We start from the raw sequence: 23775 nt of genomic DNA on the forward strand, positions 1-23775 counted from the left end.
ATTCCATGTTTGTTTTGGTGGGAGAATTGGGCTTCGATGATGCCATGTAGTCTTGGTTTCTGTTGCTTGGGTTCCTGCGCTTGCCTCTCGCCATTAGATTATCTCTAGTGTTACTTTGTTCTGCTATTTCTGACAGTGGCTAGACTGTCCTATAAGCCTGTGTGTCAGGAGTGCTGTAGACCTGTTTTCCTCTCTTTCAGTCAGTTATGGGGACAGAGTGTTCTGCTTTCGGGCGTGTAGTTTTTCCTCTCTACAGGTCTTCAGCTGTTCCTGTGGGCCTGTGTCTTGAGTTCACCAGGCAGCTTTCTTGCAGCAGAAAAGTTGGTCTTACCTGTGGTCCTGAGGCTCAAGTTCGCTCGTGGGGTGCTGCCCACGGGCTCTCTGCAGAGGCAGCAACCAGGAAGACCTGTGCCGCCCCTTCCGGGAGCTTCAGTGCACCAGGGTTCCAGATGGCCTTTGGTGTTTCCCTCTGGCGTCCGAGATGTGTGCCCAGAGAGCAGTCTCTTCTGGGTTCCCAGGCTTGTCTGCCTCTCTGAAGGTTTAGCTCTCCCTCCCACGGGATTTGCGTGCAGAGAACTGTTTATCCGGTCTGTTTCCTTCAGGTTCCGGCGGTGTCTCAGGCGCAGGGGTCCTGCCGCTCCTGGGCCCTCCCCCACGGGAGCTCAGAGGCCTTATACAGTTTCCTCTTGGGCCAGGGATGTGGGCAGGGGTGAGCAGTGTTGGTGGTCTCTTCCGCTCTGCAGCCTCAGGAGTGCCCACCTGACCAGGTGGAGAGGTCTCTTTCCCACGGGGTCTGGGAGCAGAGAGCTGCTGCGGGCCGGGATCCACGGGCGTGGGACTTCCGGTAAACACAGAATGTGCCCGGTCCTAGATGAACTCTGCCTCTGTGTGTCCCGATCTCATCAGGCAGCTCTCTTGCAGCAGACAAGTTGGTCTTACCTGTGGTCCCGAGGCTCAAGTTTGCTCTCGGGGTGCTGCCCACGGGCTCTCTGCAGAGGCAGCAACCAGGAAGACCTGTGCCGCCCCTTCCGGGAGCTTCAGTGCACCAGGGTTCCAGATGGCCTTTGGTGTTTTCCTCTGGCGTCCGAGATGTATGTACAGAGAGCAGTCTCTTCTGGTTTCCCAGGCTTGTCTGCCTCTCTCAGCACTCACCTTTAATCTTAGCACTCAGGTGCAGAGGCAGGTGGATGTCTGTAAGGACAGACAAGACTACACAGAAGAACTTGTCAACCTGTCTCAAAAAGCAAAAACAAGAAAGTGGGTGGGCAGGACGATCCCAGTTGAGACCAGTAGTAAGAACTTTCCCATAGAGCTTGAAAATAAGTATCTGTTCACCCCAGACAGGCTATCCACAGCCCAAAGAAATAATCCTACCCAAGTCTAGCTCAGTGAAGTAGTGGCTTTACTGGGGTTACTTACAGGAGCATGAGTAACTTAAATGTATCTAAATCACCAAGAAATTCAGACTAGACAACCGTCATCGTGATGCAGTTCTGTGAAGGATCTAACCATCAACTCTGCACATTAGTCATCCATTTTCACATTGACAAGCATATTCCACTTGAATGAATCATAAGAGAAAGACAAACAAGGTTTCAGGATTCTCTTCTCTGAGCGCTCATTTGCTTTGGGTCCATGGACTGACTGTCTTCTGAATGACTGGACCATTTTCTAAACTAGATAGTATTTCTGCTTTCTTGTTTATTTTGTTTTAATCTCACTGGAGGTTGTATGGATCCATCTTCTAGCTCCTTGGCACGCCATTTCCCCACTGAAGATGATCTCTGTGGCCTATAGGAATTCTTACTGGTTTTGTGAATGTAGAGGGCACCTTTTTCTTACTGGTTTTGTGAATGTAGAGGGCACCTTTGCAGATTTTACCACATTAGTTTTTTTTTTAATCACTGCAACAAAATATCCAAGACAAATAACTTAAAGGATGGGGATCTATTTTGGCTTTAGAGGGTTTGGTCACAGTCAGCTAGTTCCATTCCACTTGGGCTGTAGTGAACCAGACATGCATGTGTTAGAAGAAAGCTCTTCATCCTCATGATGGAGACACATTTGCCCATCAGATAGCCAAGATGCACAAGAGAAAGGGACAGAGGGAGGAGACGGGGGAGAGAGGAGACAGGACATCAAGGTAGAGAGAGATGGAGGGACAGATTCTACCATATTCAAGGATATAATCCAAGTGATCTTGTCCCTTCAACCGGGCCTAATGTAAAGTCTCCATTACTACCCAATAGCCACCAGCTAGGAGCCAATCTTGTAACAGATGACTTTTGAGACATTTCAAATCTAAACCATGACACATGTATTTGAATAACTTATTTTAGTGGTTCAATTGGTGTGCACAATATGGACATGAAGGAAGAAGGTTACCTTAGTAAACCTTAGTAAACCATACATCCTCAACAGACATCAGTGAAAATTTGGGTGGCCAAATGGAGTATGTCATTGGCCAAGTTTGAAAGAGGAACTGAAATTCTGTGCACACGTCTTGAAATGGCTTGTACACAGAGTATTGTACATAGAAATCTCTTGCTTTACTGCTTCTATCTTCATCTCGTTGCTATTTTGATTTGCAGAAAGATGTAGACAAGGAGTTCTACTTGTTTGCAACAGTGTTTGATGAGAATGAGAGTTTACTCTTGGATGATAATATCAGAATGTTCACAACTGCACCTGAGAATGTGGACAAGGAAGATGAAGACTTTCAGGAGTCCAACAAGATGCACTGTGAGTACTGCGTGTCTTCCACCTGCCCAGGCTACTTCGGTATTATATAGGTAATGGCATCAGCTAAACCCCAGGGAACAGTGTTTTTCATTACTTTATATTCAATACATACAGCAAATACTTACTAGTGCTCTGAAGGCAATATCTTTGGTTATAAAAAGCAAACAACAAAACAATCAAAAAGAATCCCACTTCAGAATAACTAGCTATAGCAGACATGCTAATCTGATGAATGTGTCATCTATCCATTCATTCGTTTATTTACTTATTGAGTTTTTTGAGATAGGCTTTCTTTTATGAGCCTTGCATTTTCTGGAGCTCTGTACACCAGGATGGCCTCGAACCCAGGGATATCCAATGTATCTTTAAGGGGGGGGGAGTATTTATATAGAGGAGAGTGGAGATGGAAAGGAGGGAGAGAGAGAACTAGTATGCGGCATGGTGCCTGCAGAGATCATCGTTGGACAACATGCACAAGTCAGTTTTCCCTTTCTAACATTTGGGTTTCAGGGCTTACTTGAGGTTGGTGGGCTTACCATCAAGTGCCTTTATCAACTGAGCTATTTTCTTGGCCCCTGAGTGAGTCTTTAAAGTGTGATCCCTAGATCAACAGCCTCTTTTACCCAAGAGCTTGTTAAAACTACAAATTCTTGGACCTGCTTTTGAGTTGCTGAGACACTAGAATAAGTTCCAGGAATGCACACTTAACAAATCCTTTACCTGTTTCGATGACATACTCAATTTGAGAAGAATGGGTTAGGTGCTTTTCTCATTGGTAACCCAGTAAGGACAGGCTCCTCTTCTTTTTCAATGATCCAAAAATAAGAACTCTGTGCCATCCTGAGTTTTATACTGGATTGCTCATTAGAACCAACTTACAACTTTTAAAATTACTAAAGCCCAAGGAAACCTCTAGCCATTTTATTTAAATGAAGATGAACATCAGTCAGATTTATTATGTTTTAGCTAATTTAAACAGAATTGTAGTTGCTAGAAGTAAAAATTATAAAGTTGCAGTACAAACTAACTTTTTTTAAAGCTGCAACGGTTTTGGTCACACTACCCACAATCCTTAAAATATTACTTTAATTTCCACAAAATCATCTTTTGGAATCAGCAGTATGAGAAACTTTCTTACACAAGATTTTACCTTTTTTTTCTGATGAGTCAGTGACTTTTGCATGAGAAACAACAGACACACTGCCAATATGTGACACCCAGGGTAAGCTGATGTTATCCTGATACAGATGCTTGCAAACATGACCTTTGAAAGAAATGATAAAAACAGCCTAGAATTCGATTCCAGCTGAAAACACTGAACTCCCCAGGGTGGTAGGGACACAGAATTCCATGCTATGCGAATTCAGATAGGCTCCCTGTAGCCAGGCTGCTCTGGGGACAGCAGAGACATTTCTGACATATATTCAACATAGAGGCTTAAATGTGTCCTTACATGAGGACGTCACGAAGGACTTTTTATTTAACAGGATATGCTGTCTTCAAACCTTTTTCTCTCCTCCTCCAACTTTGCAGCCATGAATGGATTCATGTATGGCAATCTGCCTGGCCTCAATATGTGTCTAGGAGAATCCATCGTGTGGTATTTGTTCAGCGCTGGAAATGAGGCAGACGTGCATGGGATATACTTTTCAGGAAATACCTATCTGTCCAAAGGAGAAAGAAGAGACACTGCAAATCTATTTCCTCATAAAAGTCTCACCCTTCTCATGACACCTGACACAGAAGGTACATTTCTCTTATTGATCACTGCCTTAATTAGGGTTATTACTGCTGTAATGGACAACCATGACCGAGAAAGTTGGGGAGGAAAGAGTTTATTTAGCTCCAGCTTCTGTACCGCTGTTCATCATTGAAGGAGGTTGGGAGACAACTGACCTCAAACAGGACAGGAGCTGATGCAGGGGACATGAAGGGGTACTACTCACTGGCTTGCTCCTCATAGCTTGTTTGGCCTGTTTTTTTAAAAAAATTTTATTGGATATTTTTTTATTTACATTTCAAATGTTATTCCCTTTCCTCATTTCCCGTCCATAAGCCCCCTATCCCATCCCCCTTTCCCTTTTTCTAGAAGGGTGTTCCCCCTCCCCAACCACCCTCTTCCCGCCTCCCATCCTGACCTTCCCTTGCAATGGGGGTGGGGTGGAGTCCAGCCTTGGCAAGACCAAGGGCTTGGCCTGCTTTCTTACAGAACCAGGACCCGCAGCCCAGGGATGGAACCACCTACAAGATGCTAGGCCCTCCCCCATCAATCATTAATTGAGAAAATACTCTATAGCTCTAACTTATAGAAGCATTTTCTCAATTGAGTATCCCTCCTTTAAAATGATATTAGCTTGTGTCACATTGAAATAAAACTTGCCAAGACAGTAAATATATGTGGTTTTGGTTGAAAACTCTATAGAAAAGCATACTGAGTGATAAACTTTCAAAGCCTCCTAAATAGACATTCTCTTAAGAGGGTTGGCTGGGCCACTGTTGTTGAAGCAGATGTCAGGTGGACCTAGTTTTGATACATGGGTAGAGTAGGATGATATAAGGAGAGAGAGAGAAAGAGAGAGAGAGAGAGAGAGAGAGAGAGAGAGAGAGAGAGAGAGAGAGAGATTACCTTGTTTGAAACAGCAGACTCTCTGACTCTGAGATGGGCCCTTTTCAGTTAAAATCCTCTTAAAGATAACAGGAAAAAGCAGGCTAGAAGAAATGACTCCTGCATGTCATGTAAGCTTTCACATTGTCTCTACAGCTTTGATGTGGGATTGGCCTGCTGACTGTTTACAATTGGGTATTCTAACTGTAGCCAAGCACATTTAGACACATCTTTGGGCCTGGCTCTCGATGATTAAATCAACTTAAAACAAGGAGGGAAGGATGTTAATCAGATCATGAAAATATGATTACCTGTTTCTGGACTTACTCGATTCATTGTGTGCTACTCAAGATCAAGTAATTGTAAGCCCATGAATAAAAATAAGGAGAAGGGGGGCTGGAGAGATGGCTTAGCAGTTAAGAGCACCGACTGCTCTTCCAGAGGTCCTGAGTTCAATTCCCAGCAGCCACATGGTGGCTCACAATCATCTGCAATGAGATCTGATGGCTTCTTATGGTGTATCTGAAGACAGCTACAGTGTACTTATATATAATAAATAAATAAAAATAAATAAAAAAGTAAGGAGAAGGGGGGTGATGGGTAACAATGAGAGATACTCTTAAGCATGAGCTATGCACCCATCCGGAAAGTTCTGGGATGGGAGACTAACATGTCCTGAGACAGACACACCCTTTGCTGATGTTTGGAGCAGCAGGTGATATGAGGGTCAGATGGTGTAGAGAGCCTGATATTCTGAGGTCATAACTCATGCTCAGTAAATTGGGGAAATAAAAACATGGAGCAAAAATGTGACATTTCCTTTTTTGCCACTCCAGGGTCTTTTGATGTTGAGTGTCTTACAACAGATCACTACACCGGTGGCATGAAGCAAAAGTACACTGTGAACCAGTGCAAGGGGCAGTTTGAAGATGTCACTCTCTACCAGGGAGAAAGGACCTACTATATTGCAGCAGTGGAGGTGGAATGGGATTATTCACCAAGCAGGGACTGGGAAATGGAGCTGCACCATTTGCAAGAGCAAAAGTAACTTTCCATTCTCAGACTCCCACAGCACTCAGCTACAAGCTTATGTCCCCCTTCACTTAAAGAGTTGAACCAACCCTTAGAACAAAGCAGCAGCTGCATTAAGTCATGGCAATGATCACTTCCTGGGAACCTATGCTCAGTCATTTCCACTTCTCATGGCTTCCTCATAAGATTCCTTCTGTGACCTATTCCAGCTGCCTCTGGCATCACTGCCCTGCTGGTGGCCTGTCACTCACCTTCAAACTCACCCAAAGTGAGAACAGCCGCACTGTGGCTTATTTTATCCTCCTGGTTTCATTGCTAGTATAATAATCAGTTATTCCATAACCTTAAATTCCCTGTGCTTCTTAAATACTTAGTTCTTTCCACTAAGATCTTAAAGAAAACTACATTCAAAGCCATTAATGACACAAACACTGTAAAAAAAAAGTATCAGAAAGAATAAATCCAAGTAAAAACTGGCCTCGGAAACATTAGAAACATTCGTCTCAGCATCATGTGGTATCACCTGATGTTGTAATTGGCCCTTTTTTATTTTCCCAGGCATTTTTCCTCTATCATGCCACTTTCATCATGTGACCTCACATGAACATGATCTGAAGAACTAGTCTGAGCAGTAGGACACTTAGACCCATGGTGCCCAGTACCCTGGCTGACAGTGGCTGGCTTGATAGTTTGATTTCAGTGCTAAGTGTGGTCTGAGATAGGGATAAAAGGTTGCTTTTGTGATTTGGATAAAGAGGTTAAAAGGAACCATTAGTTAACTAAAACTTAAAAAAAAAGTGCCACTTCCTTCCCCATTGACTGAAAATATTGCACTGATTGATGATTAACCCTAGACTCATAGCATTTTAGAGTGGGAAACCTTGATGAGATGATTTGATCCGTGCCTCTCTTTAGGGGCTTAAGAACTAAGGCTCCTTTCTCCAGATAGCAAGGTTCAAGACATCAGCTTAACGAGGCAAGAGTCAGGGTCAGGACTGAAGCAGCACACTGGACAGGTCTCTTTATACCACATCTCGCTATTTTAAAATCTTTTTTTCCTCACTGGGATGGAAAATAATTTTAAATGAACATAACTATTCACAAAAACGTTTACTCAAAACTTAATTTGTCTTCTTTCCTGGAAACAAATACTAACTAGTATCGGGTCTCCTTTTCTAGTGTTTCAAATGCATTTTTGGATAAGGAAGAGTTTTTCATAGGCTCAAAGTACAAGAAGGTTGTGTATCGAGAGTTTACTGACAGCACATTCAGAGAACAGGTGAAGAGAAGAGCTGAAGAGGAGCACTTGGGCATCCTCGGTAAGGTGACAGCATCTTGGTAGCCTTGTTAGTGGCAGGAGCTGCCCGCAGCATCATGGATATAGGGTGCATTCTCCTAGCCCATATATCAAAGCTATTCAAACCAAAACAGAAAAAAAAAGATCATTCAATTAAAACAAAAGAGAAGTTTGTGTTTGCTAAAGAATACAGATAATACCACTTCTTTCTGTCAGGTATAATGTATTATTCCATAGACCAATACAATTATTTATACTTGGTGCCTATAGTTTTGGTGAAGTTCCTAGAAAATACCTCTGAGTAAAATACCTGGGCCAAATTCTCCTTTCTATTCCACCAAGCCCCACCAAAAGAAGTGTCTCTTTTACTTGAAGAATGAATATGTAATCAGTTATAAGAAAAAAACATATATGGGGATGAGAACATGTGTTTGCTTATAGAGAACCAAGAGAACGTTACCTTTAGGTTTTCAGGAACCACATTAAGGCAAGTGTGCAACCTGAAATCTGTGAGGTGCTGCACTCTTGAGCTTTCCAGTCCTTCCAGGGATCAGAACTTCCTGCTGAAATACTCTAGATCAGTGGCTCTCAACCTTCCTAATGCTGTGACCCTTGTAGTGACCCCGACCATAAAATCATTTTCATTGCTACTTCATAACTGTAACTTTGCTACTGTTATGAATCTCAAGGTAAAATATCTGTGCTTCCCGATGGTCTTAGGTGACCCCTGTGAAAGGGTTATGTGACACTCTAGGCTGAAAAACACTGTTCTAGTGCTAATGGCACTGTTGAGGGTAACAGAAGTGCACCGGAAAAGTCACAGCTAGCTGGGGAGCAGAAGCTAGCGGGCTGCCTTCAACCTTGCCCGCACAGCCCTTTGGTAACTTCATGCTCAGCAGGGTGGGGAGGGGGTGTCCAAATATCGAGTGCTGTGGGTAAGGTCTGCAGAGCAGCTCCTGGCCTGCCATCCCTAGTAGGCCTCTGACCCTCGGGGGTTTTTACAGGCTACAACGTCCTCTGGAATTCTGGATAAGAGATACATTATGGTCTTTATATTTAGAGAAGCCATCTCTAGTGTTCTTATGAACATCTTCTGGGACCAGAAATAAATCATGAACTGTACCAGCACAAAATCATGGGCAAAAAAAAAAGAAAGAAAGAAAGAAAGAAAGAAAGAAAGAAAGAAAGAAAGAAAGAAAGAAAGAAAGAAGACTCCATCTTTCATGCTGAAAAGTTACAATCTACTAAGCCACCCTTCCATTTCACTTTTACCAGGTCCACTGATTCATGCAGATGTTGGAGACAAAGTTAAAGTTGTCTTTAAAAATATGGCAAGCAGGCCATATTCAATACATGCCCACGGAGTGAAAACAAAGAGTTCTACAGTTGCTCCAACGTTACCAGGTACTGGGCGGAGAGGGATGTATTGCACAGATAACAGTCCACAAATGCTAACTGCTGTAAAGAGTAGTCCTTCCAAATGAGTGCGTTGTAAGGGAATGCAAAGGAAGGTGAGCACATAGGATACAGGGAACAGCTCTGTGTGGTACTTGGTTACACAGACACACACACACACACACACACACACACACACACACTCGTTTATACCAAAACTATTTGCCGAAGGGCTGTAAAATAAACATGAAGGTACTGAAGATTTACAGACACGGAAGACTAACTTAGAAAGATGCTCCCTTCACAATATTTGAGGTGGCATCTGATGCATCACAGGGTAAAATGTCCACGTCCTAGCCACTCAGGCAATGGCTGCAGTTTAGAATTTTAAACCCTGGATATTTGTATCTGGCATGTCTCAGGAGCACACCAGATGTTTAGTTGAGATAAAAACTGAGATATATGATACACACCAAAATAAAACAATAAAATGATTTGACAGGAAAAGGTTTAAAAAGTTTATCAGTTCTCAAAGATATCAAACCGAAAGAGTGCTCCATAGGATTATTTTTATAACTTTTTTTCAAAGATTTTTTTTTCATTTACTTAATGTATGTGTCTTAGGTCAGGGTTTCTATTCCTGCACAAACATCATGATCAAGAAGCAAGTTGGGGAAGGAAGGGTTTATTCAGGTTACACATTCGCATTGCTGTTCATCACCAAAGGAAGTCAGGGCTGGAACTCACACAGGGCAGGAAGCAGGAGCTGATGCAGAGGCCATGGAATGATGTTACTTGCTCCCCTGGCTTGCTCAGCTTGCTCTCATAGAACCCAAGACTACCAGCCCAGGGACAGCACCACCCACAGTGGGCTGGGTCCTCCCCCACTTGATCACTAGTTGAGAAAATGCCCTGCAGCTGGGTCTCATGGAGGCATTTCCTCAACTGAGGCTCCTTTCTCTGTGATAACTTAAGCTTGTGTCAAGTTGACACACAAAACCAGCCACTGCAGTATGTGTGTACATTGTAGCTGTCTTCAGACACACCAGAAGAGGGCATGGGATCCCATTACAGATGGCTGTGAGCCACCATGTGGTTGCTGGGAATTGAATTCAGGACCCCTGGAGTAGTAGTCAGTACTCTTAACCTCTGAGCCATCTCTCCAACCCTACTTTTATAATATAAAGGAAGATAAAGCAAAATTTCTCTTTTGATCTTCTAAGAAAGATAAATATAGATAATATTGAGTTGTTAACAAAGCTATGAAAAAAACTGATCAGAGTAAGACAGTAACAATGGTATATGTTAGGTAGGTCAATCAGTAGAGTCTGACATTAGTGAAGACATAGGAGGTGCAGCTCAGGTAACAGGGAGGAAGGAACCTGGATAGAGGAAGGGCCTAGGGGCTATCATTAGGACTTAAGGTGTTATACTACACACTCACATATGTATTTGAGTTAAGGGGATTTAACTGATTAAGGATTTTAAGAAGCTTTTCTAGCCCATTCATGAGTTAAGTGACTGTAGGGGAGAAATGGCAACATTAGGGGTCAATTAGGTAAATCCTGCACTAAAATTGGGAAAAAATAATTACCAGAATTAGAATGAACAAGATTTGGCATGGTCCTGAAGCAGATGAAGGGGCAAGAGGTTATGATACTGCAATTCTACTTTAAAGTGAACTAAAGGGCCTGCTGGGAATTGGGCACTAGAGTCAGGGAAGGAGGTGTCAAGGATGACTCTTCAGCTTTGGGAACCTGGTAACAGAGCAGGCTAGAAGAAAAATTTATAGAAATAAATGTGGTCAGCAGATGTTTAACATTTACATTTTATGTTCTTAGTGAAATTTTCTCCTTAGATAAGAAATGAGGAAATTGGGGCTGAAAACAATAGTTTGAGGAAAGTGGGGAAGGCCTATACATCCCTTAAGACAAGACCTCAATTCTTTTTTTTTTTTTTTTTTTATTTTCGGAGCTGGGGACCTAACCCAGGGCCTTGGGCTTGCTAGGCAAGCGCTCTACCTCTGAGCTAAATCCCCAACCAAGTCCTCAATTCTTGCTTGATCCCCTAGTATAGGATATCAGACTCCAGAGTGTTATGTTTGCAGGACACAGCAAGGTCTATGTAAATGAATCAGACAGAGGGGAGCCTAGGCAGGTATGTGGATGTAACTGAAAAGTCTGTGGACAGATATACAGGAAGTTCTGTGGCAGAGTAATAAAAGATGGGTCCATGCAGTTACTTCAAACTATGACATTAAAATGGCCACCTTCTGACTTTGTGGTTCAACAAGTGAATGAGGCTGATTAATTCATAGTATACATACAATGACATAAAAATGCCTTCGTGTCTCTTACAAAGACACTCCCAAATCATCAAGGTTGTTCAATAGGTAAAGGTGCTTACTGCCAATCCTGATTATTCAAGTTCCATCTCTGGAACTCATATGCTTGGAAGACAGAACTCTCATATAATTGTACATGTTGTGGCACTATAAAATTAAAGAAACTAAGTTCCTGGAAGAATTTTGAATACTATTATTTTTTAACAACTAACTTGACATCTTTACTTTCTGGATTACTAGTTATCAAGGCTTAATATATGCATATATATTATATGTGTATATAAAATGTGTATGCATATAAAAGTCAGATACTAACTTAATATAACCAGACATGTAACTCTTGGTTAATTTAGGTGAAGTTCGCACTTATATATGGCAAATTCCAGAAAGATCAGGTGCTGGAACGGAGGATTCACCTTGTATCCCATGGGCTTATTACTCAACCGTGGATCGAGTTAAGGTAACCTTTAAACCATCTCTTTTGTAAGACTCTCCACATAGACAATTGAAAGCAGATACAGTTACCAGAGTTTTTCTGTGCTCCAATCTGTCCAAATCCTAGGAATATAAACTGCTCTCTAATCCAGCTCAGTTTACACTTTTGGTTTGTTTGCTTTTAAATATAAGATTATAATTATCTCATACATGCTGATTATTGATAGCACCTAATAAGAATTTAAAACCAATGTATTTTAGGTTTCTTTTGGTATGAAAACATATTAAATGCAAAGAACTGAGATGTGTAGCTTCAGAGTTCTTTGCAAACCCAACAGCTAATCAGAACTGTGGATATTGGGGTTGGGGATTTAGCTCAGTGGTAGAGCGCTTGCCTAGGAAGTGCAAGGCCCTGGGTTCGGTCCCCAGCTCCGAAAAAAAAGAACCAAAAAAAAAAAAAAAAAAAAACTGTGGATATTGTTGAATAAATATCGGAAAAGCAAAAACACCCAACGGCCACCTCAATTACACTGGCATGCAGAACTAAATCTTGATTAGAATCGCCTCCCAGTTCTTGAACTGTCAATGCAGCTGCCTGCTGGACATCTACACCAGACATTCCCAGATACAGGGACCCTTCCAAAGTGTCTTCCTCCATCTCCTTTACTTCCTGTTGTAAAACAACAGCAGCACATCTGCTACATATTTGCAAGAAAGACTAGGTCCAGGCCCTGCTTCCTCAGTTGCCAAATGGGGGTAGGGCTGTCCCTGTATCTGTTGCCTCCTTGTGGGTCCTATTCCCCTAATTGAGCCTCTTTGTCTGGCCTCAGTGGGAGAGGCCTAGACCTGCAGTGACTTCAAGTTCTAGGACAGGGTGATTCCAAAGTGGTCTTCCTTCTCCGAGGAGGAGAGGAGGAGGGGAAGAGGTTGAATGAGGGAAGAATGGGGGTGGGGGAGCTGTGATTGGGATATAAAGCAAATAAATAAATTAAACAAACGAACAAACAGCAGCACAAGTAGCAGTCCTACCAGTTAGTTCACTCAAGCAGGTACTTGGAGCCGCTCTTCTTACCCAGACAATTTGACCCTACAATTAATTGCTCAGTCCACTCCACTCCTGTCACATGTCAATTCCCAGGCTACAGACCTTCCCCCCAAGTCTTCCTTCACTTGACCAATATGACTGGACTAAAATGTGGTTTTGCTGTGATCATGTCTCAGAAACTACTTATGGCTCAACTTGAATTTCATTAGTAGCATATAGCCCAAGGACGGTCCAAGACACAATCTGCCATCACTGACACCTGGCCACAGCAAACTCCTCAGAGGTTTAAGACATCACTGTGGTCTTTCACATGGGTATTCATCAGCACTGCTTCTCCATGACAATGGGCAATTTCCTTGGCTTCTACACATTTCTTCTATTCCTCTATGAGCTCCTAAGTGAAGGGCTTTGTTTCATTCAGCCATGGCTATACAATACCCGGCACAATACTTGGCTCATTGTGATGAGTTCATGAGTTTATAAAATGAACAACCAACACTGCTCACTTAGGTAGCTCATTAGTTAGGCCAAGTTTTGGCCTCTGCACGTATGTAAGTTCCATATCACCCACATAATCTACCCACCTATTCAGCATTGTTTCAGCTTAACCGCATTAAGTATGAAGACACTTTACCTTGGGCTAGGTGTCCCACTAAAATTAGTCCCCCCAAAAGTGGCTGGGATTATAGATAAGGTCCCAGCTCTCTGAAATCCTGACCAGCACTTCCAGGATAACTGTAGTTTCTGCTTGTTTTCAGGATCTCTATAGTGGGCTAATAGGCCCATTGATTGTTTGTCGGAAATCTTATGTGAAAGTATTCAATCCTAAAAAGAAAATGGAGTTTTCCCTTTTGTTTCTAGTATTTGATGAGAATGAATCTTGGTACTTAGATGATAACATCAATACATACTCTGATCACCCTGAGAAAGTAAACAAAGACAACGAGGAATTCATAGAAAGCAATAAAATGCATGGTATGAGACACTATTCTAAGCCACTTTCCTGTTTTACCCTTTTCTTCTTTCAAAGAAAATCATGTTGTAGGGCTGTTTTATTTTATTATGATGTAAAATTCTGTTCAAAACCAAAATGTTTAAAATCTTTACTCATTTTTCTCTCTAGCCCAAACCCTCATTCCCTTTTTAAAAAATCCACAATTAGGATTAAGGCTCCTCCTGTAAAGTAACTTGAAAAGTATCAATGATACCATTGAACTTGAAGCGCTGTTCTCCCCATCTATAGTGAAGTACGCTCTGTCATGCTAACCTAGTACTATTTCCTATTACTGTTGTGGGTTAAAATCATTCTGAAAATGTTCACATTTCCCTCAGCTATCAATGGGAAAATGTTCGGAAACCTACAAGGTCTCACGATGCACGTGGGAGACGAGGTCAACTGGTATGTGATGGCTATGGGCAATGAAATAGACCTGCACACTGTACACTTCCACGGCCACAGCTTCCAATACAAGGTAAGAGTCACCTGCAGCACTCATTCCTGTTCAGCTTCATATGTTCCGGTTCAAGCCAAGAATACCTTTCCTTAGAGATACCTGTGAAAAAGAGAAACTGGCCCAGCCTGCAGAGCACTGCAGTCTCCACTGCCACACCGGCCTCCTCACAACTTGGGCTTGTCCTTACACTTTTTCTGTCTTTTGTAGTTCTGCTCACACATTCTGAATGGAATGGCTGACAGAGAAGGCAGAAGTGTTCAATTCACATAAGGGTGAGGCAGGAGAGACGAGAACAGGACTTCACTATAGCTCTGTCCATTCTAAGTTCTCTCTTAAATTGTGAGGGGTGAATTATCATTTGGGTGTCAAACAACTGACATCCCAAGAACACAATTCTACTACCCTTTACCTTAAGAAACCAACTGTCCTCCTGAAAATGCATTTTTCTGTTTTTAAACTGATGTAGAAAATGTACAAGCTACCAACCCCCACACCCTCCCCTCCAAAAAAGAAAAAAGACATATTGAAGAATGAGGTCCATTTTATAATCTGTACTGTTTTCTATACATATATCATTAATGGGCTCTCGATATTCTTTCCACAGAAACATGCCAGCAACATATTCTCAAATATGTCAGTATCACTTAAATTGTCTATCTTCTTCTGTTTCCTTTACACTTTCTTTGCCTTACAGTTTCACAAAGAAGGTAAGTCTATAAATCCAAGCACAAGTGAAGGTTTGATGTGGGACAACAGTTTGCTTGCTCTGTGTAGATCAAGTCTTTGACAAAAAGGCAAGCCCAAACTGTGGCATTCACTGGGCATAGTCCTGACTAAGAAAAGCCTTCCTTCACATTTCCTTTGATGCCTCAGAGTTCTGAGGCTTTAGGTGAGGACCTCCAATTTCAGAACATAAAATATAGAGGGATTCATTTTTTTTTTAAAAAAAATCTGTTTTTCTAATATTTTGACCTAGCTAATTAAAGGCTATTAAATAAACTCTCATATTTGTCATTTTTCTAATAAAGCACAGGGGAATTCATAGTTCTGATGTCTTTGACCTTTTTCCTGGAACATACCAAACCCTAGAGATGTTTCCCCAAACGCCTGGAACCTGGTTACTCCACTGCCATGTGACTGACCATATTCATGCGGGGATGGTAACTACCTACACTGTTTTACCAAATCAAGGTAAATACCCAGGCAGTATCTCTAGATATATATTATGAATGCTTGGCCTAAATTCATCTCCCAGTATAAGGCACTTGTGAACTGGCTGTCCTGGTACCTTCCTTTTCTTCCCCTAAATAGGAATGTTTTACTGCTAGGCCAGTGGAATTACTGAGTCTAAGTGTACAAATGGATACAAACTTAACAGTGTGTTCACATGAAAAGCTGGTGTAAGAAAACAATCACATTAGTTTTTTTTTTTAACAACAAGCAACTATGACTTACAAATGACCATTTAGAACTTCTTTCTCAAGAGGAAACATTAACATGTTTCCCTGCAGCAGCTCCCACCTAAGAGAAGCATCAATCAACCCAGTATAATTTCAGTTACCACCTAGAGTAGTTCTGTTTGGGATGGCAAAGAAGAGGTGTTCATAAAGGAACTGAAAAAAACTAAAATTAAAAATATTTATTCTTCAGCTCTTACATGTATAAGTACACACAGACACATAGATGCTCACCCATGTGCCTATACACAGAGCACAGGAAAATTCATCTTTTTTGCGGATACAAACCAACAACAAAATGTACAAAGAGGGAAATTCCAGCACTGTACTTTACAGGCTTTAATGGGTCTTTAGAGTTGAGAATTATTTTAGAACTAGAAATGGAAAATCTAACTGGAGGAAGTTACATATAGACTATGCTTCTTCCTTAAAAATAAAAGGAATAGACATATGTGTGTGTATTTATGTGGGTATGTGGGTATGTGCATGTGTATGCATGTATGCATTTGTATATGTGTCCATGCACATGTGTGCATGTGTTGTATAATGTGAGTGTGCATGTGTGTGCCTGTTTGCGCATGTGCATGAACATGTGACTTGTGCACATGTTTGTATAACTGTGTGTGTATGTGTAAGTATGCTGTGGTCCTAGGAACAGAGTCCATGTTTTGTCAATATTAGGTAAGACTATTACTAGTGATCTGTGTTCTCAGTCCAAGTATTACATATCTAAAAGTCACTCAAGATTGCACCTTATCATAAACAAACTTTTCATCTTTGCTCTTAAACCATCTTTTTTAAAAAACAAAACAAAACAAAACTACTTTCACTAGAGCAGTCACTGGTAATATAAAACTACCTAAGACTCGAAAAAGCAAATAAACTGCTGGGTTTAACTACAATAACCTGATCACAGGGGTTGCCTAAGAGCATGTAAAAACACAGATATGTCCATTATGATTAATAATAGTACCAAAATTAAAGTTATAAAGTAACAAAAATAAATTTATGGTTGGAGGTCACAATAGGAGGAATTGTATTAATGGCTTGCAGCATTACAAGGTTGAGAACTTGGTTCTAAATAAACAAGCTGGCAGCGTTAGTGAGATGGCTCAGCATTTAAGAGCACTGGCTGCTTTTCCAGAAGATCAAGGTTCCAGCACCTAAATGCTCACCACCTTCTATGACTCCAGTTGTGTACTGTAACTCCAATTCTAGGGAATCTAATGCCTTCTTCTGGTCTCTGTGGATACAAGGCACACAAGTGTACACAGGTACACATACAGGCAATACACCCATACCAAAGGAAGAAAGATTAGGAGGGATAGAAAGGGAGGAAAAGGGAGGAAGGAGAGGAAGAGGAGGAAGAGGAGAGGAGGGAGAATGAGAGAAGGAGCTTGCTTGTATATAAACCATGCAGAAAGTAATGGAGAGGAAGGAACACTTGAGAAATCTATGTATGTAAATGTTTAGCACCCAGGAGATACTGCCACAGGGTGGTTATGCACAAAGAAACACCGGAAACAAAGAAACAAACCTGGGGGAAAGGGAGAGGTCATGCTCTTTAAGAAAAGTGTGTTTAAAACAGAGGGAATTACAGAGCAAATAACCAATGTGAAAAAAGAACATGGAAAATATTCAAAAGAAATTTGACTTTGATAAGAAAAGATATTATATATGACTGAAAGAGTAGCAGAAAAAAGTCTGAGCTACACATAAAAAACTAGAGAGCCATGCTTTTAAGTCTAAATCCTTAAATATGTTAGATAAAGCTGTGGAGAAATCTACATCAATTCAACATCTCAAAAAATTGCTGTCTTTCATTACACAGACAAAAGTATACAGAAATAAAACAAAACTTTTTGACATATGCACCAGGTGACAACTGTCTCTTCAACAACAACAACAAAAAATAATTAAAAATACTGGCTAAACTACCATTGTCAATTTGATGTTTGCTTTTGCCTATCAGAAGAAACACATATAGACCTCCTTTGAGTATAAAGTGTAAAAAGCACTTTTCACTGAACTTTAAGGTTTGTCAGATAATCTAGGATACAAACTGTAGTGGGAAGGCTGGCTTCATTGTAAATTCCTCAAAATTAGACTATACATACCTGCAATTCTAACTAAATAGTCAAATCTATTACAATACTCTGGTGAGTATCTAAAACCATTCATTTAACAAGGTAAAATTTTTTAAACATAAAATTTTTGGACATAATTTAAGACTCATAAAAAAGAGTATAGAAGGAGAACAAAGAATTCCCACAAACCTTCCTTCCATACTTATAAAGTTACCTTTGCCTTCTTGTTCTCTGTCTCCCCTCCTGCTCTTCTTGTATTGCACTTGAACATGTCTGTGTGCAAATATGTATTTCATAAATATCCTCTGATGTGCAAACATCATCATTGCCAAGAATTTCTTTTAAAATGATTAGAAGCTATAGCTCTTTTTCAGATCTGAACAACCATCCCATCATATTCTACTCTATACACAAAACGAAAAATCCCAGTTCATACAAAGATCCTGAGAGATGGCTTCTCACTTTTCTTTTAATTTTATGCACATAGTTCTTTTGCCTGCAAGCATACATGTGCACCAAGTATGTACCTGGTATCCATATAGTCCTAAAATGGCACCAAATCCCCTGCAACTGGAGCTACAGATGGTTATGAGCCAGCACGTGGGTGCTGGGAACCAAACCCAGGTCCAATCCCCTCAGTGATATTTTGTAAAACAGAACAATTGTCACCTTATAGACTCTTCCCTGTGAGGTCCCTCAGTGTCTCCTCATCAGGCGCAGGCTACATCCTGAGTCCCTGGATGTGCTCATCCCTTTTGCTAGGAAGCTCTACATCCTACTGTGCCTGTCATTGCTGAACTCTGAGCTTTGGGGAATGTGGTATCTGCCAAGATCTTCCACAGTACATTTATTATTTTTCTCCTTTATAATTGGGATCTTTTGCAAAGAAGAGAATACATTTTCCTTAATTAAAACAGTAATAAAAATGGAAGATTTTGAAACATGAAAGATAAATGAATTAATCAAAATAACTAGTATATTAAAAGACAGAATACATGTAAAGCACCCATGTACAGACTTTTTAACCATATAAAATATACTATTTTAAGTAATAATCTTACAATTTCTTTTTCTATAGAGACTAAGTCTGGCTGAAAGAAATAAATTGGTGATAAGTGGAATACGAGAACAATGAGTTGTTTTAAACATTTAAAAAAAATCAAAGCCACACAACTGTTCATTTGTGAGGGAATTGGTAATGCCGATGGACAGATCAACAGACTGTATCATGACATGTATTTGTTTGCTGGGTAACAGAATCGCTTTACATAGTCCACTTACACCTGCACTGAAAGGACTCTGCAAAGTGGCAACAAATAAGCAAAACCGTATGATCAGATGCTGTCCTTGACTGTCCTCACAGGATCACTATAAAGTCCACTAAACTGTCTCCAACTCTTCTCATCAAGTCCTCTAACAAACCATGGGGTAAGAGGGTATAGAAAAGAAGGAAAGATGAAGATACCAAGATGCACTTTGTAAAAATCTGAAAAACAGTTGAAGGATGCTCTCGGAAAATAGAGAAAGTCAGGATCCAATTATGTTACATTTTGAAAAAATGAAATGGAGATAATAAAGTAATAAATTTTAAAATGCCAATAAGAAAACTTCAAATGGACATTTTGTAGAGCTTTACTGGATTCGTGGGCTCTGGCAATGAGCTGGATTGGACACCAGAGTCTGCAACAATAAGTTACTAAAAGGGCTGAGAACTGGGTCAGCAGCTAAGAGTACTGGCTGCTCCTGTGGCAGACCTAGGTTTGGGTAACCTCATCAGGAAGCTCCAGTTCTAGAGACCCCAATGACCTTTTCTGGCCCCCTTGGGTACCTGCATACACATGACTCACATACGTTCACTCAGGACTATAGACATATGCCTTTAAAATAAAACAAATTAACCAAACAAATAAGCAAGGAAGTTAGTTACTAAAAAGACAGATATGAACATCATGATAATTTTTTATTTTTTTGTATATTGTGGGTTGAAATAATAGGAGTATATACACATAAAAAATAGAAATAAGACTCTGGCTGAAAATATGTAACCTAAACAAGTGTTAACAGCCAGACAACAGTCCATTTATCTGATTCTGAGAGAAGGACACTATGAGTTTCAAAAGTAGCTCACACGCCAAGTATTCACTGGAGTAAAACATTACATCTTTCTCATACTTACATAAAAATACAAAATAGTAACCCAGAAGAAAAATCTGTAACAATCGAGATATTGTTTGTCGAGTAAGGGGGCATTTGAGGATACTTGCAATGCATTTCCTTCCAGTGGCTTGGGTGGACATGATTGTTATGCCTTCAGCACCGAGTCCATGCTATGTCTCACAACAGAAGCCTGTGCCTGGTTTTGAAAATACATTCATGGCTCTTCACACCTATAATGCTTGGGAGGTTTGCATAGATTGAGGTCAGCACAAGGTTCATAGTTCTAGGCTCACACAGAATACAGCGTAAAAAAATAAAAACCAAAGGAAATAAATACATGTGAAGAGATCTTACATTTTGAAGGTTTTTACATTCTAGACAAGTAAATCCATTCAGGTTATATATTAAGCCAAGGGCTACAATTACATGGTAAGGTAAGCACCCTTACAGCAGCTACAATACATGTAAACACAAACCCTTTGAGTTTACTGTATCTGAGACCAAGCATTTAACGCGCAGTCACTTATGCCACTGTGCTGCAAAGGATACCATCAAGTTAGTGATTTCTTCCGGCTGCAGAAAAGGAGGTAGGGCAGAAAAAATGCTGCCACCCCATCTTCTGGGAGAACATTCAAGAAATCCCTCAGGTCCAGTCCCACAGCAACAACCGACAAGGTTTCTGTTTGTGGAAAAGAAGAACACATGAGATACAACTAAAAGTCCAATTTGGTTTTCCAATGTGTTCTCAGTGATTCCTTCAAATAACAAAATGAATTATAAAAGCAAGAAAATAGAATTAGCTCATACTTAATTTATCCCTTCTAAAGCCTGTCAACAATTATTTTATGTTTAGCCCCTGGAATTTGAGTTACTAATTCACTGGTAGATTGCTCCATTATCTTTTAGACCATTTACTAGTAAAACATACAATCACATGGATACTGCCTTAACTTTAGAACTGCAGTTAGTGTATAAAAATTGTTTGCTAGGACAGGAATATCATTAATTACTAGAAAACATTTTCCTCTAGGTTCGTCTCAATAAGGACACTTTCATGTTATAAATAATCATAAATGTTCTGTGATAACCATACACCTTTTCTTCTACATAGTGAAGTGCTCTGAAAGCCATTTTCAATATTAAGGAATGTAATGGGGTTAGGGATTCACTCAGCAAGAGAACCAACCCTTACCTAGCGTGTACAATTTCCTGGATTCAATCCTCAGCACCAATAAAAGAGCGCAAGGCAGTGGCAGGGTGGTGGTGGTGGGGGGTGTTGCCGGACATTTTAAAGAAGATAATTATATAATTTTGTTCCTGTTATTTCTTAGTTAGTGTTGCCCTACCCTACTGACAATGCCCTCAGAGAGTTGGGTAGATAGCTTGATTCATGTAGTGCTTCCTGCAAAAGCTTGAAGACTTGCACTCAATCCCTGGTAGCCATGTAAAGAAAAGCCAGGCACTGTAGGATGCCTTAATACAAGATCTGGGAAGGCAAAGATAGGTAGATTCCTGCAGCTCCCTGTCCAGCCAGCTCAGCCTGGTTGGTTAGCCACAGGTCTCAAAAAAATAAAAAAATGAATGAATGAATAAATAAATAAATAAATGCAAACTAATGATGCTTGAGGAATGATGACCAAAATTGACCTTTGTCCTGTACACATGGATGCACAACATGCCCTCATTCACTCTACAGAAATAAATGAATAAATAATAAGAATGTCTTCAAGATCCTGTTGTCCTAAGAATAAACATTCTGTTCTTCCATGTCTACTCATACTTCATCATCCTCTCCTGTGTGATCCTTACCCATTTACAGGGCTATTGTAAACCCACTCAGTCATCTGTCAATCTAAATCACCCTTCACACCATGGGATAGCCTACCTCGTCACTAAGCAATGAAACAACTCCACAACAGGGACACGTAGGAAGGACTTTTAGCTTTGCAGTCAGAAATATCTGAGAAGAGATGGAAAATCTTCACCTGAAATAATGTGACTTTAAGAATGTTACTCAGAGGGCTGGAATGGATCAGTGGCTAAGAACACCTGCTGCTCTTCCAGAGGACCTTAGTTTCGTTGTGAGCACTCATGTCAGGTGGCTTATAACCTCCAGTAACTCCATTTTTAGATTGAAACCTTGGGTCTCTGAGGTTACCTACATGCATGCATACACACACACACACACACACACACACACTCCTACACATAATTTAAAATCCTGGTACCGTCTGCTAGCTTCCAGAGGTCCTGTGAGAATTACAACAGAATAATATCAGATGATCTTAATAAACAGTAGCCACCAACTAGTTGAAACCCTCATATGAAAAACACAAATTATTAATATTTTCCTACCAAACATGTGACTTGCCTAAATGTGGAGCCTGTAAGTAGTAGCCTGGATACAATAACTTACACTTACGATAAGTTTGAAGCAGTTACAAAGCCAACAAATATGGCCACTGTTCAATTCTCTTCCCCTACTGGTGAGGCCCTAATATAAATTATAACTATCTGAATAGGTCAGACCTTAAGTGTGTACAGTATTTTGAAATCTCCTCCTCACTTCTCATTTGATTCTTCCTGAATCCCTTAATGTTTTTATTTATTTAAGCCAGGGCTCATAGCAAAGAGGATATCATACTGACAAGTATGATAGGTTCAGTTGGGGAAACTGAAGTAAGAAAAGATTAAAATAGAGGTCAGAGAGTGCAATTATCTGTCTCACCAGGTAAAGTGTGTGCCACACAAATGATCTGAATTCAATCCCTAGAACCGCCAACTCCAAGCTGCTTTCTGACCTCCACATGTGCATCACATGGCACATGCACACATATGTACACACACAATGAAGAGGCAACCAACCAACCAACCAAATACATAAGAGATAAAAGTGGGCTGGAGATGTGTTTCGGTGGGAAAAGAACTTGGCATGCAAGCATGATGCCTGAGGACCTCGGAGCCCACACAAACATCCAGGTGGGCTTGGCAGCCCTCCCGGAACCCCAGTGTCTGGGAAGCAGGAGACTGGTTTCCCAGAGCAAGTTAGCTTGCCAGCATTTTAGTCAAACCAGCAAGCACCAGATGGAGAGACTGCCTCAGTCTGTAAGGTGGAGAGTTATTAAGGAAGATAGTGATGTTAACATTGGAGCTCTGCAGATATCTACATATACATGCATGCCCAAACTCATGCATAAGTGTGCACACCACAGACATCCCTATCCACACACAAAGACTTAAATGATTTTCTTTATTCCACTCACCAGCTACTGAAATCTACGTATTATCTAAGAACAACATATATAGAAGTAAATCTGCATACTTAAAATTCCCCAGCATGTCTAAAATATATTCACTAAATGTTAGTTAATTCCGCTGTCAGGATTTTAAATAACCTATAAAACCTTATTTTTAAAATATGTTATAATATTACTAAATAAAGGTAGTAGGGGTTAAAAGTACTGGCTCATCTTGTAGAGGACCTGGGTTTGGATCACAACCGTCTGTAACTCTAGTTCCACAAAATGTAACACACTTTTTCTGGTATCTGAGGGCAGAACACTTGATACACATACAGAAATTCAGACAAAACACTCATACACCTAAAATAAGCAAATAAAAATAAATTAAAAAATAGGTCATTATTTCAAAGTTAGTAACAAATGTTTCCTTAAATGGGCCGCATATTCGCTCTCGTTTCAATAGCTCTGCATTAGTGCTCTGGT

General features: G+C 40.6%; 2 protein-coding genes across 10 annotated transcripts in view; one reads left to right on the plus strand and one right to left on the minus strand.

Annotated features, from left to right (window-relative positions):
• Cp (ceruloplasmin) overlaps positions 1–23775 on the plus strand; it is a 58784-nt gene that overhangs the window by 25513 nt on the left and 9496 nt on the right. For 2 of the 4 annotated variants that reach the window (XM_063281287.1, NM_001270961.1), the window contains exons 10-18: positions 2592–2742; positions 4276–4488; positions 6184–6391; positions 7559–7698; positions 8952–9080; positions 11769–11875; positions 13654–13870; positions 14228–14367; positions 15378–15540. In XM_063281287.1, the coding sequence (XP_063137357.1) occupies positions 2592–2742; positions 4276–4488; positions 6184–6391; positions 7559–7698; positions 8952–9080; positions 11769–11875; positions 13654–13870; positions 14228–14367; positions 15378–15540 (1468 nt within the window). Of the gene's footprint in view, positions 1–2591; positions 2743–4275; positions 4489–6183; positions 6392–7558; positions 7699–8951; positions 9081–11768; positions 11876–13653; positions 13871–14227; positions 14368–15377; positions 15541–18971; positions 19508–23775 lie in introns of those variants that run through there. The other 2 variants (NM_012532.2, XR_590972.4) reach the window with 2 other exon arrangements.
• Hps3 (HPS3, biogenesis of lysosomal organelles complex 2 subunit 1) overlaps positions 19770–23775 on the minus strand; it is a 41474-nt gene continuing 37468 nt past the window's right edge. For 3 of the 6 annotated variants that reach the window (XM_008760868.4, XM_063281769.1, XM_039102237.1), the window contains one exon: positions 19835–20729. In XM_008760868.4, the coding sequence (XP_008759090.1) occupies positions 20570–20729 (160 nt within the window). In that variant the 3' untranslated portion in view covers positions 19835–20569. 6 annotated transcript variants of the gene reach the window in all.

The sequence above is a fragment of the Rattus norvegicus genome, chromosome 2 (assembly GCF_036323735.1).
Source record: "Rattus norvegicus strain BN/NHsdMcwi chromosome 2, GRCr8, whole genome shotgun sequence".
In the NCBI taxonomy this organism is placed as follows: domain Eukaryota; kingdom Metazoa; phylum Chordata; class Mammalia; order Rodentia; family Muridae; genus Rattus; species Rattus norvegicus.